Source organism: Haliaeetus albicilla, chromosome Z (assembly GCF_947461875.1).
Source record: "Haliaeetus albicilla chromosome Z, bHalAlb1.1, whole genome shotgun sequence".
NCBI lineage: Eukaryota > Metazoa > Chordata > Aves > Accipitriformes > Accipitridae > Haliaeetus > Haliaeetus albicilla.
Genome location: NC_091516.1, coordinates 1896295 through 1910258, shown reverse-complemented (window position 1 = coordinate 1910258; position 13964 = coordinate 1896295). Strand labels below are relative to the sequence as shown.

The following is a 13964-nucleotide window of genomic DNA, read 5'->3' as shown; positions in this document are numbered from 1 at the left end:
ACTGAGTACTACTTGACAAAAAGGCAAAATATTGACCTGTCGAAGAACCCTTTGGCAATGCTTGGTGTACACAGTATTGCCAGTATCATCTTGTGGATAAAATGCTTGTCTTCAGTGTTTCTGATGTTCATGCTCCCAATACAAGACAAAAGTGTAAAAAGCTAATCCAAAGGATAAAACCTTTTAAGTCTAGTATTAACTCTATCCTTAGTGGTATAAGTGGTATTTTTGAACAACTGCAATGGGCAAAACTACAAGTGTTCTCCAGAAATTAAAATATTCATGTGAGATGGAAATTGTCAATTCTGAGAGGGTAAGATACCTGAAAGAATATGGAAATATTGAACTGAAAGGTATTTGCGTGGGCAGTTCCACTGACTGAGGAGTAATTTGGAAGTACCTCTGTTTAGATGTTAGGGGAAGGTGTATCTGCCATTTTCTGGGTTCTATGGTCTGGAATTCTGAAATAGCAGCATTGTCAACAGCAGAAGAAAATTTACTCAGTTGTATTTAGCAAGCATGGTAGGAAAAAATTGAAACTTGGAACAGTTATACCACTCACGGCTCTGTCCCATGAGGAGAACATTTTTAATTACCAGAACTGACATTCTGTCACCTTGGACAAGTGAATCCTAAGATTAAAAATGAACATGCAGTTCAATTCAAATAAGGCACTTGCAAGCCCCTTCCACCTTACCTTTTCAAGGACTTGTGATGAGGACCTCGTAGGATGAGTGGAGCCTGTAAGCCTCTGGAAAGGGTTTGCATTAATTCATAATCCAGAAGACAAATTGTGATTTTGATTCTATATGCTGCCTCTGGCGTCTAAATTCTATTTAAAAGCAATACAAATGTATGGGACTGGTCATAATTTCTGAAAAGCTGTGTTTGTAAGTGAGAAAGACCATCTCCAGCAGGGATTCTTTCCTTCAGAAATTTTAATTCCCTGAGATATTTGTTAATTAAATACCTTATCTGTTAATTTCAAAAGCTGAAGTTGCTCTTTTTGTTGGTTTAACTGAGATTATAGCTGCATACACATTTTAAAGCTATTCAGAGCTGTGAAGCAGGCTTGTTAGCTGTTTGCTAATGAGTGTCTCTGAACAAGGAAAACTAATTTCTGTAGCCAGCTTAGCATTAGATGGGGAGAGTAGCATTTTGGGCTGACTATATACAATGAAAACATTTACAGAGCAGTATCTATGTAGATCAGTGAAGCAGAAGCACATCTTAACCTGCTTCCAGGTGTGCTTTGGTCATTTGTGCTAGAGCAAATTAATACTGCCTCAGCTGCCTTTTTGCCAGTTCATGGTAAAAACACAGAGTACCCATTGTGTCCTCAAGTGCTGCAGTTCATGACCTAGAATTTCAACTTCATAGGTGGCTAAAGGGTAGATTTATCCTATATCTACTGGCATCTATGCTACGCTGTATGTAATCAGCTGAGCATAGTGACCTGTGACTTGCTGCTTCAATTCTAAGGGTCTCAAAGCCCTTTGATAGTAAAAGAATCTTCTGACAGATTTAGTACAGGGCTTTGTCTGTTTTATAATGTAGTTCGTGCATGAGTGAAGGAGGGGAATGTCTGTTTCCTCAGATATCCTCTACACTGCTTTTCCAATCAGTTCCCATCAAAAGTAAAAACATTCCAGCATTTTGCTTCATCTGGAAAAGCAGTGCTGGGCTTTGCCTCTCTCGTCTGGGAAATGCATACAGGTGATCTTGGCTGCACAAAGGTTGTGACCCTGCTTGAAGACTTTAGGACTGTTGGAAATGCATGCAGTGGTTTTGCAGCCCCTGTTCTGAGGTTTGAACATCCTAGTGTGAGTCATTCCTTGTTGTAAAGACCCTTTTCTGTACCTTCACTTGCTTAAAACCCTGTTCTTCTGTTCTTTATACCTTTTTAGTTGTTCTTTTTATTTCTGATGGTAGAAAAACCAGAACTGCACACAGTGTCCAAGATGTCAACGCCCAGTGGATTTACCTAGCGACAATGCTGATGTATTTTGTTCTGTTTACTTTCAGTGGTTTTGGTTGCCATTGAACTTCTCTCTAACGCGTCCACAGAACCAAATAATACTAGCCCCAAGATCTTTTCCCTGGGTATAAAGAGCTGGCTCAGAGCCTGTTGTGTGTGTAAAGCTGGGATTATTTTTTCACTTCAGTTCATTGTTTCAACTTTATCTGCAGTGAATTTTATTTGCCATTTAATTGTCCCATCAGAGTCATGAATTCCTTCTTGTCTTTTCCATCTCTAAACAGAAAATTAAAAACTGTTCTAATTCTGTACTAGTTATCTGGATAGATTAATTCACGTTCAGGAAGTATTTCAGGAAGTGAACATTGTTCTCTTTCATTCTCTGTATCACACTCAGTGTAGTTGTAGCAGTAACAACAATTCTTTATAGACAAATTCTAATGCACTACACGACACTGAATTCTGGTTTCATATTATTGTGTTACTCTGTAGGCTTAACATCCTGATCAAGTGATCATTTCAGCATAATAGCTCTTGTTCTCATCTTTAATAAATATGCTGCTAGTCGTCTATTCCATGTTCAAGATATACCGCTAACAGTATGCAAGCCACTTCAAAATGGTTGTGCAGCCTAGGCCGGAGTTGCGAATCACTGTTCCATGGTCTGTCTTCATACGTGTGTTACATCATTCCTGCATCCACTCCAAAAAATAAGCCTCTGTGTATTGAATAAGTAGAAATGCGCACATGATATTTGAAGTTGAAATAATGGGACAAGATTTTTTAAATGAACTGTGCACATTCACATTTCCTGCTCTCACTTTCTTTCAAGTACTGCTTGCCAAGTATTTCTGGAGGGAAAAAAAACAATCCAGAAGATGCTGTTAACCTAGGTAGTGCTGTCCAACCTGGACCAATTCACCTATCTCTTGGAGTACAGATATTCACATGCATCCCAACATCGATCGTTTACATTTTAATGTATAGAAAATTTACTTGGTTATAACTATCACAGCTTTAAAGGTGTAGGGACTGAAGACCTGAAAAAGGATTTGGGCACCTGATTTTGTCTTTTCCAGCTATGCTTGTGTAAGTATAGATAACACCTTTGCTAGTAAGCATATATTGTAAGGGTTGTTCTGTGCTTGCTCCGGAACACTGCAAGTTCTTGTAGATTAAGCCTGTTTCCTTCTACTTTGTGTGTATTTTTTCTAATAGGAAATGGTGTTAATCAATTTATGCTGTTTATTCAGCAAGTTCTGAACAGCAGTACAGGAACTGACAGGGTACTTCTTTCTGCTGTCACTTGGAGAAATTCATAGTAGTAAACTAAGTATTGGGAAACTGTCTTATTACAGAAAATAACATTTTTCTATTTAGAAGGTTTTCTGAGACGTTTTGAAGATCAGATATGTTTGGGAAACAATTTAAAATGTATTAAAATAAATTCCCCAGAGGTTCTAATATTTGCTTGTTAAAGCTTTTTGCAAAATATTGCATACATGAAAGTATATGCAATAGCACTGGCCATTTACAAGGTATTTTTCCTCCTAATCCTGATGACTTTGTGTAGTGCTATCACAGCGAATGACTAATTGATAACTGCTTTCCAGGGAGACTTGCAGTGACCAGATTACTAGTGATCTCACACTCAAATTTCCCATTTGATAAGAGAGAAATAGCTCTCAAATAGACTGTAGTTTTAATACATAAGGTGTGTATCACAGCTACTTGCTGTAAAATATGGTAATTAAAATGTATTTTTTTAAAGTGGTAAATCATTGACTACATTAGCTATTTTTCTTCCATTCAGAAAAACATTTTCCTTTTGCAGAGCTGCAGGCTGTATGCAACAAAACACTTAAGAGTATTACTGAGAGCAAATGTAGAGTTCTTCAGCAACTGGGGGATTGAGCTACTGGTGACCCAGTTACATGATAAAAATAAAACTATTTCTTCTGAGGCACTTGATATTCTAGATGAGGCATGTGAAGACAAGGTGAGCATCCTTTCCTTTTTCAATCTCTTTTTGGTATGCTACTCTGTAAGCTATACCCCCCTCCCTCCCCCCGTTAGCAAAGTAAAAGTATGCAAGAAGTTACTGATGGTTTCCTTCTTGATTGTCATTGATGGACTTCATAATAGTTTATAGACCCCGTTGCTGAAAATACTGCAGTATTAATGATAAGAAGATGTAGACTTCTGGCTTATGCCTGCTCTTAAATATGGATTCAGACTACTTCAGCTATTTTGATCATTATACTTCTTGTGAAGTAATATATATATTTAATGACAGATGGTACCTAAAGTGGATAATATTAGAATGAGGTTGGTGCTGTTTGGTACTTTCTTTTGTGAAAAACTTGCTGCTTCATTGCTGGTAGATTATTGTAGTTGCTGTAGTTTTCAGGATTATATAGTGCTCAGATACTCCGTATACATTTTTAATTATTTTAGGCCAATCTTCATGCCCTCATCCAAATGAAACCAGCTCTTTCTCATCTTGGAGACAAGGGTTTGCTTCTACTCCTAAGGTAAATGTTGAATATGCTCTTTGTCTTTACAGTGTGAAAACAAGTAAGTTTGTTTTTATTCAAATTACGTGATTTGTTTTAAGTGGAGTACTAACTGTCTGATGTTGCTTTACAGATTTTTGTCCATCCCAAAGGGGTTTTCATATCTAAATGAAAGAGGTTATGTAACAAAACAAATGGAAAAATGGCAAAAGGTAATGCTAAGAATAAAAGGTGTGCTTGATACTAGGTGGAGAAAGGGTGTGAATGTGCAGGTTTAGAATGTCAAAGATTCTTAAAAATACTGCATATTCATATATGTGTATTGCTAATGCCAATATATTTATTGTCTCAGTGACAACAATTTTGCTGAAAAAGGTTGACAGAGACTCAGAGGAGCTATGGAACTGTATACATGTGTGCTTCTGATTTACCCAGGCCTTTTATATAATTTTGGCATTTCAGCAAATATTTCAGGAGTGTAGTGACTTTCTAAAATAAGTTGTTGTGTGAGGTCCTATCTAGAGAAGTGTGTAAAGGAATACTACTTTTCAAGATACCCGTTACCTCTGGTTGTTGCTAATTAAAGTTAAGTCTAGAGATCATGAAGATAGAATTAGCTTATGCTGTTAAGAAGTAAATAGAAACAGAAGACCACTGAGAAAAATGCATCATCGTCATGACTAGGATAAAACTCTTTATACGTTATTTTGTTTTCACAATTGATCATAAATGCTTGGTCTTATTCCTGTTGGCATTTTTTTACTAACTTATAAGCTGTGACTTCTCTAGGAATACTGAAATGTGTGGTGGTCTGTTAAGATTATTCCGGTTGAAGTCAGATGTGAAGTATTTCCTTCTTTCCTTCCCTTCTTAACAAATTCACTGAAATAATTATGGAATCAGTTGTCAACTCTGCAGACTCATTGTATGTATGAAGTACAGTAATTCTGGTGAGCCCCACCATCAGATCACAAAGAAATTCAGCTTTCCTTAATTATTCCTTCCTTATAAAGTACCACACTATAAAAACATACCGCTAAGTGTATTGTCAACCTTTGTCTGTCTTCTTCTAGGAATATAACTTAAAGTATGTTGAATTGATTGAAGAACAACTTAATGAAGCACTTACAACATACCGCAAACCTGTTGATGGTGATAATTATGTTCGTCGGAGCAACCAAAGGTAAATTTGGGAAAATGTGTCTTTGGGCGTAAGCTGGCAGGACTGGTCAAGAGAGCTTTAAACTAGAATTGATGGGGGAAGGGGATAGCAACAGGATTGCAGTAGGTAAGCCAAGTAGGTTAGCCTGGCATCACCTGAGGGTGGCAATGATAGCGGGAATATTTATACTGCTCCTGGGAGCCCAGAGGGCTCAGAAGCGTATCTGAAATGCATGTACAGCAACACATGCAGTATGAGAAACAAACAGGATGAACTGGAAGTGTTGTTCGGTTCCCAGAGCCATGATCTCATTGGTATTAGTGAGACTTGGTGGAGTGAGTCCCACAGTTGGAGTGCTGAATGGAGGGTTCCAGGCTGTTCAGGAGAGATAGGCAGGACAGGTGAGGTGGAGGTGTCACCCTATATGTAAGGGAGAGGTTTAATTGTACGGCCCCTACAGTTAGTGATGATGTTGTTGAGAGCCTCTGGGTGAGGATTAGGGGGATGGGAAACAAAGGACATGCTGTAGTGTGTGTCTACTACTGATCGCCCAGCCAGGATGTTAGCACTGATGTGTTATTCTATAGGCAATTAGGAGAAATCTCTGGATCGGTAGCCCTTCTCCTTATGGGAGATTTCAACTTCCCAGACATTAACTGGGAATACTGTGACAAACAGGTCTTGGAAATTCTTGACGTTTGTAGGAGGTAACTTCTTGTGACAAGTACTCAGTGAGCCAACTGGGAAAGATGCCTTCCTAGACTTAAAATTTGTGAATAAAGAAGGACTTGTGGGAGATGTGATGGTAGGTGGTTGTCTTGGCCATAGTGATCATGAAATGGTTGAGTTTAAAATTTTCAGTGTAATGAGAAAAAAGGATAGCAGAGGTGCTACCCTGGACCTCAGGGAGCTATTTAGCAGAGTACCCTGGGAATCTGCTTTTGATGGCTTAGGAGTCCACGAGTGCTGGTCAGTTTTTAAGAACCACCTTTTAAAAGCACAGGAGCAGGCAATCCCATTGTGTCATAAGTGAAGCAAGTGGGGCAGAAGACCAGTTGGCTGAACAGTGAATTCCTTGTGGAGTTCAAGAGCAAAAAGAAATTGTGTGATCTCTGGAAGCAAGGTCAGGCTTCATAGGAAGATTATAGAGCTGTGGTTCATGTATGCAGGGAGAAGACACAAAAGGCCGATGCTCAGTTAGAATTGAAACTCACCAGTGTTGTGTCAAATAACAAGAATGGCTTTTTTAGGTATGTTAATAGCACAAGGAGGTCTAAATAAAACGTTGGACTGATCCTTGTTGAAGATAGTCACCTGACTAATAGGGATGAAGAAAAAGTGGAGGCATTCAGTGCTTTTTTTTTGCCTCAGTCTTTAATAATACTGATAGATCTTGGGCTGCCCAGTCCCCTGAGTTGGAGGACCACAAGTGTGGGAACAGTGACTTTCTGTTTGCAGACACTGAAATTGTAAGGGACCAGCTGTATCAGCTGAATGTTCACAAATATGTGGGCCCTGACGGGATTCATTTTGGAGTACTGAGGGAGCTAGCAGATGTTACAGCAGGACGCCTTTTGATCATCTACCAAAGGTCTTGGGAGTCTGGGGAGGTCCCTGCTGACTGGAAGCTAGCCAATGTTATTCTAATTTACAAGAAGGGTGTAAGGGAAGACCCAGGAAGCTACAGGCCTGTTAGTCTACCCTCAGTTCCTAGAAAAATTATGGAGAAGATCATGCTGAGTGCTTTTGAAAGGCATTTAAAGAATAATGCAGTTATCAGTCTCAGTTAACATTGGTTCACAAAGGGAAAGCCCTGTTTAACTAATTTGATATCCTGCTATGATAAGGTCACCCACCTAGTGGATGAAGGGAAGGGGGTGGATGTAGTTTTTCTGGATTTTAATAAGGCTTTTGATACTGTCCCTCACAGCATCCTTCTGGACAAGTTGTCCAACTGTGGGATGAGCAGGTTCATGTTGCACTGGGTGAAGAACTGGCTGAACAGCAGGGCTAAAAGGATTGTAGTGAATGGAGCTACACCTGGCTGGCAACAGGTCACCTAGCAGTGTTTCTCAGGGTTTAATTCTGGGGTCAGTGCTGTTGAATAAAATCCATCTTGGAATACTGTGTGCAATTCTGGGCCCCACAATTCAAGAAGGATGTGAAGGTCCTTGAATGCATCCAGAGGAGGGCAACAAAGCTGGTGAGAGGGCTGGAAGGAGTGTCTTATGAGGAGCAGCTAAGGACTTTGGGCTTGTCTAGTTTGGGGGGAAGGAGGCTGCGGGGCAACTGCATTGCTCTCTGCAGCTTCCTGAGGAGGGAAGCAGAGAGGAAAGTGCTGGTCTCTTCTCCCTGGAATCCAGCGATAGGATGCGTGGGAATGGTTCAAAGCTGTGTCTGGGGATGTTTAGACTGGACATTGGGAAGCATTTCTTTACTAAGAGGGTGGTCAAACACTGGAACAGGCTTCCTAGAGAGGTGGTTGATGCGCCAAGCCTGTCAGTGTTTAAGATGCTTTTACAATGCCCTTAACTACATGCTTTAGCTTTTGGTCAGCCCTGAAGTGGTCAGGCAGTTAGACTAGGTGATCATTGTAGGTCCTTTCCAACTGAAATACTCTGTTCTGTTCTAAATTCTCCAAAAGAATCCCCTTTGTCTGAAAAAGCTCAAGAGTAACTTACTGCATTACACTGCAGTGTAATTTATTTTAAAAGAAAATGTCAGAATTACCTGGAAAGCATATGATTTCTCTTTCTGCCAGATTACAGCGACCACATGTGTACCTGCCAGTTCACCTTTATGGCCAACTGGTGCACCATAAAACGGGCTGCCATTTATTGGAGTCTCAGGTGAGGATAATAACTATTTATAACTTGAAAGATTTTAAAGAGTACTGTAATCCTTTCTAAGTACATTTTAAAAGAGGTGGCATTTAAAGTCATTACAAAACAAGTTGATCATGAAATACCAGAGAAATACCTTGCAACCTTTTTCTTAAAATGGCTTGCAAAATCTTAGAATAGAAAGCAACTCACCAATAAAAATAATTTTTCAGTTTGTGTGTGCATGAATTCTATATTGACAAGTAAAATTGTGCCTGTCCTTTTATACATACAAAAATGTGGAGATGAGGGAATAAAATCTTATTTCTAATATCCTGAAAAACTAAGAAAACAAATCCTAAGCCAATTAATAGTTGCTTAAATGAATACACTTTTAATGTGAGTTTGCAAGATGATGTAATGAATATGATAGTTGAAAAGTTCAAGAGAAAGCTTAGATATTGCAGTTTGTTAGTCTGATTAATCTGTTACCTTTATAAAATCTGAATTAACTTGATGCAGTCAGTGCTTACATCAAAATTTTCTACTTGCATTACGATTGCTGTTAATTTATGCTTATTATTCCAGAACTACCACTGTTCACTTTAGAGTGCATACTTTAAATTAGTGCTTTACCTTTTATTAAAAAGGTAAGAGAGCCTATTTGACTGAGGTGTCCTTTTCATTTTCAACTGAGTGGTTTTTTTTTTTTTTTTCTGTTTCTCTCCTTCAGAGTATTGTTACAGATCTAAGTTATACTGTTCGTTCCCCAATGCTGGATAAGTGGGAAGGAATTAAGCAGCTGAAAGCAGCCCTTTGGGCCTTGGTTAGTAATAGATTTACAAACTTTTTGCAGTTGTTTGAATTCTGTTATGACTCTTGATTCTGAAATAACTAAGCTAAATCCTGTAAAATCATTAATTAGGTTTTTTGTCATAAAATGTGGGGGTTTTTTTTCTCCAAGTTGGCATTTTGTACCCTAACTGGACTTTCAGTTTAAAATGGTTCACTGCACCTTTTTTGTTCTGTGTTTTTTAATAGTCACTTTGTCTTTTTTTATTTTTTCTTTTTTAACAAATAAAAAGAACAGATTGCCACGTGCAGCACCAATATTAAATTGGAAGTAGTAGTTACAAGCTGCTGTGGTCTGATTTTAATGTATTTACTGTAGTGGTCCAAAATTCAGTGTTTCTGGAAGAAAGTTGGCTGCCACTGTGGATGCGTGTGAATATATGTGGTCATGACACCCCCTGGTACCTGGGATAGGTGAAAACCTAGTGTCTGTACTTATCCAAGCTACACTTCTAAATTCGCTTTGCCGCCTCAGCTGTTTGTCTGCTTCTTTCTTGTCTTCCCCAAAGCTTATTTAGGAACATTTGTGCAAGGTGACTATTACTGGAAGATATTGTAGGTATGTAATATAATGTATGTAAAATGAGTAAACGAAGATCATACTGCTGGCTGTAGCAGAATTGGTAAAATGAGGAATACACAGTAGTTAGCTGTGAGCAGTTTTAGGGATTATACATAGTGTGCCAAGTCTGTTTTTTAGATCTGCACGACTAGGAAATGCCAAAAAGGGTGCTAAAATCTCTTAATTGCTTTGAGAAGATGTGACTTGAAACTGTACTACCAACAAACAAAAATGTTAAAAGCTTTACACTGATAGTACTACAGATCACATCAAAATCAAAACTTACTCGAAAACTTTTATTTTAGGGCAATATTGGATCTTCAAATTGGGGTCTTAACTTGCTTCAAGAGGAGAATGTAATTCCCGATATAATGGCACTTGCCCAACAGTGTGAGGTTCTCTCTGTCAGAGGGTATGTGTATCTGCTTTATATATAAAATTTACAGATGATAGTTGCCATAGGTTTTCAAATAGCCTTACCTAATTTACATTAATATAGTTTTGTACTTACTTGGAACTCAGTTATGAAAGATCATTCATGACTGAGTATCTATCTCAGTCCTATACAATCACAGAATTGTATAGGAAGTCTGAAAGAACATGCAGTAAGCAAATGAAAACTATGAAAAAAGATACACTACTCTTCTTTTTTAAAAAAGAAACAATTAAAATATTTGCTACTTATATCTCTGTTGGAATCAATTTATTATTCCATCACTTTTATTCAATATCTTTTTTGAATCTTTAAAAGCATTAATAGATGGTCTTTTGCCTACTGTTGCTACTTCATTAATGTCCCTTTATTATTTTTTTAAAAAAAGGTGTTCTTCTACTTTATCTAATCAGGCTCTTGTAATAATTAGTTTTTATTTTTGAGTAGTGTATTGTTCTCAGATATTTTAGTCCATTTCTTAAGCTTCCATTGATTTACAAATAAAAATGAACAAAAAGCTACTTGGCAGTTTTGTGAAGTTTCTGCTGAATTGTTTTGAAACTGTTTCCTTTCAAAAGAGAAATAAGTTTAGTTAAATTAGATTCTATTATTGTTGCTCTTTTTTCATATATGCATTAAATACAGAACCTGTGTCTACGTGCTTGGTCTAATAGCCAAAACTAAACAAGGATGTGACATTTTGAAGCATCACAATTGGGATGCAGTGAGACACAGTCGTAGGCAGCCTTGGCCAGTGGTCCCTGATGACATGGAGCAGCTCTGCAATGAACTTTCTTCTATACCCAGCACTCTTAGCTTGAACTCTGAGTCTACCAGTTCTAGACATAACAGTGAAAGCGAATCTGCTCCTTCAAGTAAGTAACAACAAAACAAACAGAAAAAAACCACCACAAAGCAGCATTTTGGTGTTCTTACCAACCTTTTGGCAGGATGAGGTTCAGGCAGATGGTGTTATTGCAAGGAAGAAGAGTGCAAGCAAGAGTACAGAGTTATATGCATTGAGAGATGTAGACAAGTGAGAGGGAAGAGAACAGTGTCTTAGGTTTACATTTGATGTAGAAGTAAGAAGTTTTAACATCAGGGTAAGTTACTAGTTCTTCTGTCAAGTCATGGCAGCTTGCTGTAATAGCCGGCAGAAATCTCCATGCTTAGGTATAAAGATACACTTACTTGGTTGTCCTCAAAGGAATACTCTAGAAAATAAATACATTCTGTGTGTATATATGCACACACAGAGTATTGCTGTAGTTAAATTCTTGTATATTTTGAGTATCTAGTACATTTTAATTTTGCTATTGATATTTGGAATTTAAATCCAGAAATATACCCTATTTAGATATTATTAGAGGAGTGCATTGTTTGTAACCCTAGTAGCTGGATGTTTGCACTGAAATAAGATACTGTGGCTTTTCTTTTGAAGCAAGGAGACCTTCAGCTCAGGTGCTCCTCAAGATACTTAATTTACTAAGTTCTACAGAAAAAATGTTGAATTAAAATTGCAGTAATTGCATAGCCTCCCATTTTGGCTTCTATAGAATTGCTTTGTTTTTGCAGCATGAAATGTCCATTTTCAGTGACGAAGTCTCATATAATTTCAGGTATGTTCATCATGGAGGATGACCGTTTTGGTAGTACTTCCACTAGTACGTTCTTCCTAGATATTACTGAAGATGCAGAACAAATATTTTATGACAGACCTGGACCTTCAAAGGACAAAGACCGTAGTCCCTTTCCTTTTTTTTCTTCTAGTAGACTTGTGAAAAATCGCATTCTAAACTCTCTTACTCTACCTAATAAAAAACACAGAAGTAGCAGTGATCTAAAAGGAGGAAAACTGACATCGTCTGACAGTAAATCAGGCCTGAGGCGAAATCGTACAGTAACAGAACCTTCCAGAAGCATAGACTTTCCTGCTGGGGAAGAATTCAACCCTGTTTGCAAAGTTCCTAAAATCCAGACTTTACGATTAGAAACTTCTTTTGTTGGAAGTAAGCACATGGAAGATACTGATAGTACCCCAAGTATTGGAGAAAATGATCTGAAGCTGCCAAAAGGTCTTGGAAATGAAATTCACCGGGAAAACGCAAGCCGAGAAAGGCTAATAGGAGATGGTACTACACAAACACATTTCAAGAGTCGTAGCTTAAGTTTTAATACAGATACCACAACAAGTGGCATAAGCTCAATGAGCTCTAGCCCTTCAAGGGAGACTGTAGGTGTGGACACTACAAATGTAGATACTGACTGTGGAAGTTTGAGTACTGTGGTAAGCACAAAAACAGTTAAACCAAGTCACTGTTCAACACCACAGTCTAACCACCTGCCTCTCTCAAAATCCAGCTCTGTATCCCTGGTACCGCCAGGGTCTTCTCATACGCTTCCCCGAAGAGCCCAGTCTCTTAAAGCTCCTTCTCTTGCTACGATAAAAAGTCTTGCTGACTATAACTTTAGCTACACAAGTTCTCGAGATGCCTTTGGCTATGCTACACTAAAACGCTTACAACAGCAGAGGATGCATCCTTCACTGTCTCATTCGGAAGCCCTAGCATCTCCAGCAAAGGACGTGCTGTTTACTGACACTATTACCATGAAGTCTGGCAGCCTGGATTCTCGACTAACCCCAAGCCGGTAAGAGATTATGTGCTCATTTCTTACTTCAGAGCTGTAAGACCAATTAAGTAAAAAAAGTATCTTTTTAATACTTTTTTCCAATTTCACCGAAGAGTGAAAATTGTTGCAAGATGGTTCATAACTTCACTGAAAGCAGTATGAATACTAGGAGCATAATATAGTAGAATGAGAATCCTGAACTTCGTGCATGGTGTCAGAGAAGCCCAGCTTTCATAGCTGTGCTCGTCCCCTTTAATGCTGTTAGTGACAAAGGAAGACGTTTCCTTTTATCACATTTGCTTCCTGTTTAACTTTTTTTAATATTTAAATGCAATTACATTGCTAACATTATTAAAGTTGCAATCACACAAAATTGCCTGTGTAGTCAGAGCTATATTTCAGAAGAAAATTTTGTCACTTGGTGAGGTTTTAGGACAGGGACTCCTGCCAATATGCTATATTCGTGTTCATTGTGGCATTGAGGTCAGTGATGAGATACTGGTACCACTGATAGGAATGTCAGTTTGGCTTCATAGCTAACAGAGCAAAGATTTTACTCATAGCATTTATTTTTAGATGGCAGTGTCACGTCTTTATTTTTGAGTCATATTAGATGTTCTGAAGACTAATTGGATAGTTACATAAGATATCTAGCTCATGACATTGACACTGTTCCCAGCAGCTACAGTCACTGCTTAAGAACTTTCTCTTAAAAACTCTTCTACCAAATTTTGCCTTTCAAGTCATCTTTTAGCTAGTGCATTGGATTTTCACATTAGTATTGAAAGTGAAAAGACCTATCTGTTTTTACCTAAACATCGTCTCTCAGATGAGAGAAAGGGGAAAAGCTACCAATACATCAGTCATCTGCTTACTACACAGAACAGCAAATGCCAAGTCCCTGAACTGCACTCTGCATACCCAGTTGAGCATACATAGTGCCTGTTTATTAGTATGCATTCTTTGTCCTGATGAAGAGCAAAATTAATTTGTAGATATTTTCACATG

The 13964-nt window shown here is 38.2% G+C and overlaps 1 protein-coding gene across 1 annotated transcript in view; it reads left to right on the top strand.

Moving 5' to 3' along the window:
* The window catches only part of RICTOR (RPTOR independent companion of MTOR complex 2), an 88729-nt gene that overhangs the window by 60708 nt on the left and 14057 nt on the right, over positions 1-13964 (top strand). The window contains exons 23-31 of the mRNA XM_069776649.1: positions 3813-3977; positions 4436-4512; positions 4628-4706; positions 5568-5677; positions 8418-8505; positions 9212-9304; positions 10198-10304; positions 10971-11200; positions 11945-12974. Coding sequence (XP_069632750.1) covers positions 3813-3977; positions 4436-4512; positions 4628-4706; positions 5568-5677; positions 8418-8505; positions 9212-9304; positions 10198-10304; positions 10971-11200; positions 11945-12974 — 1979 coding nt within the window. The remainder of the gene's footprint in view (positions 1-3812; positions 3978-4435; positions 4513-4627; positions 4707-5567; positions 5678-8417; positions 8506-9211; positions 9305-10197; positions 10305-10970; positions 11201-11944; positions 12975-13964) is intronic.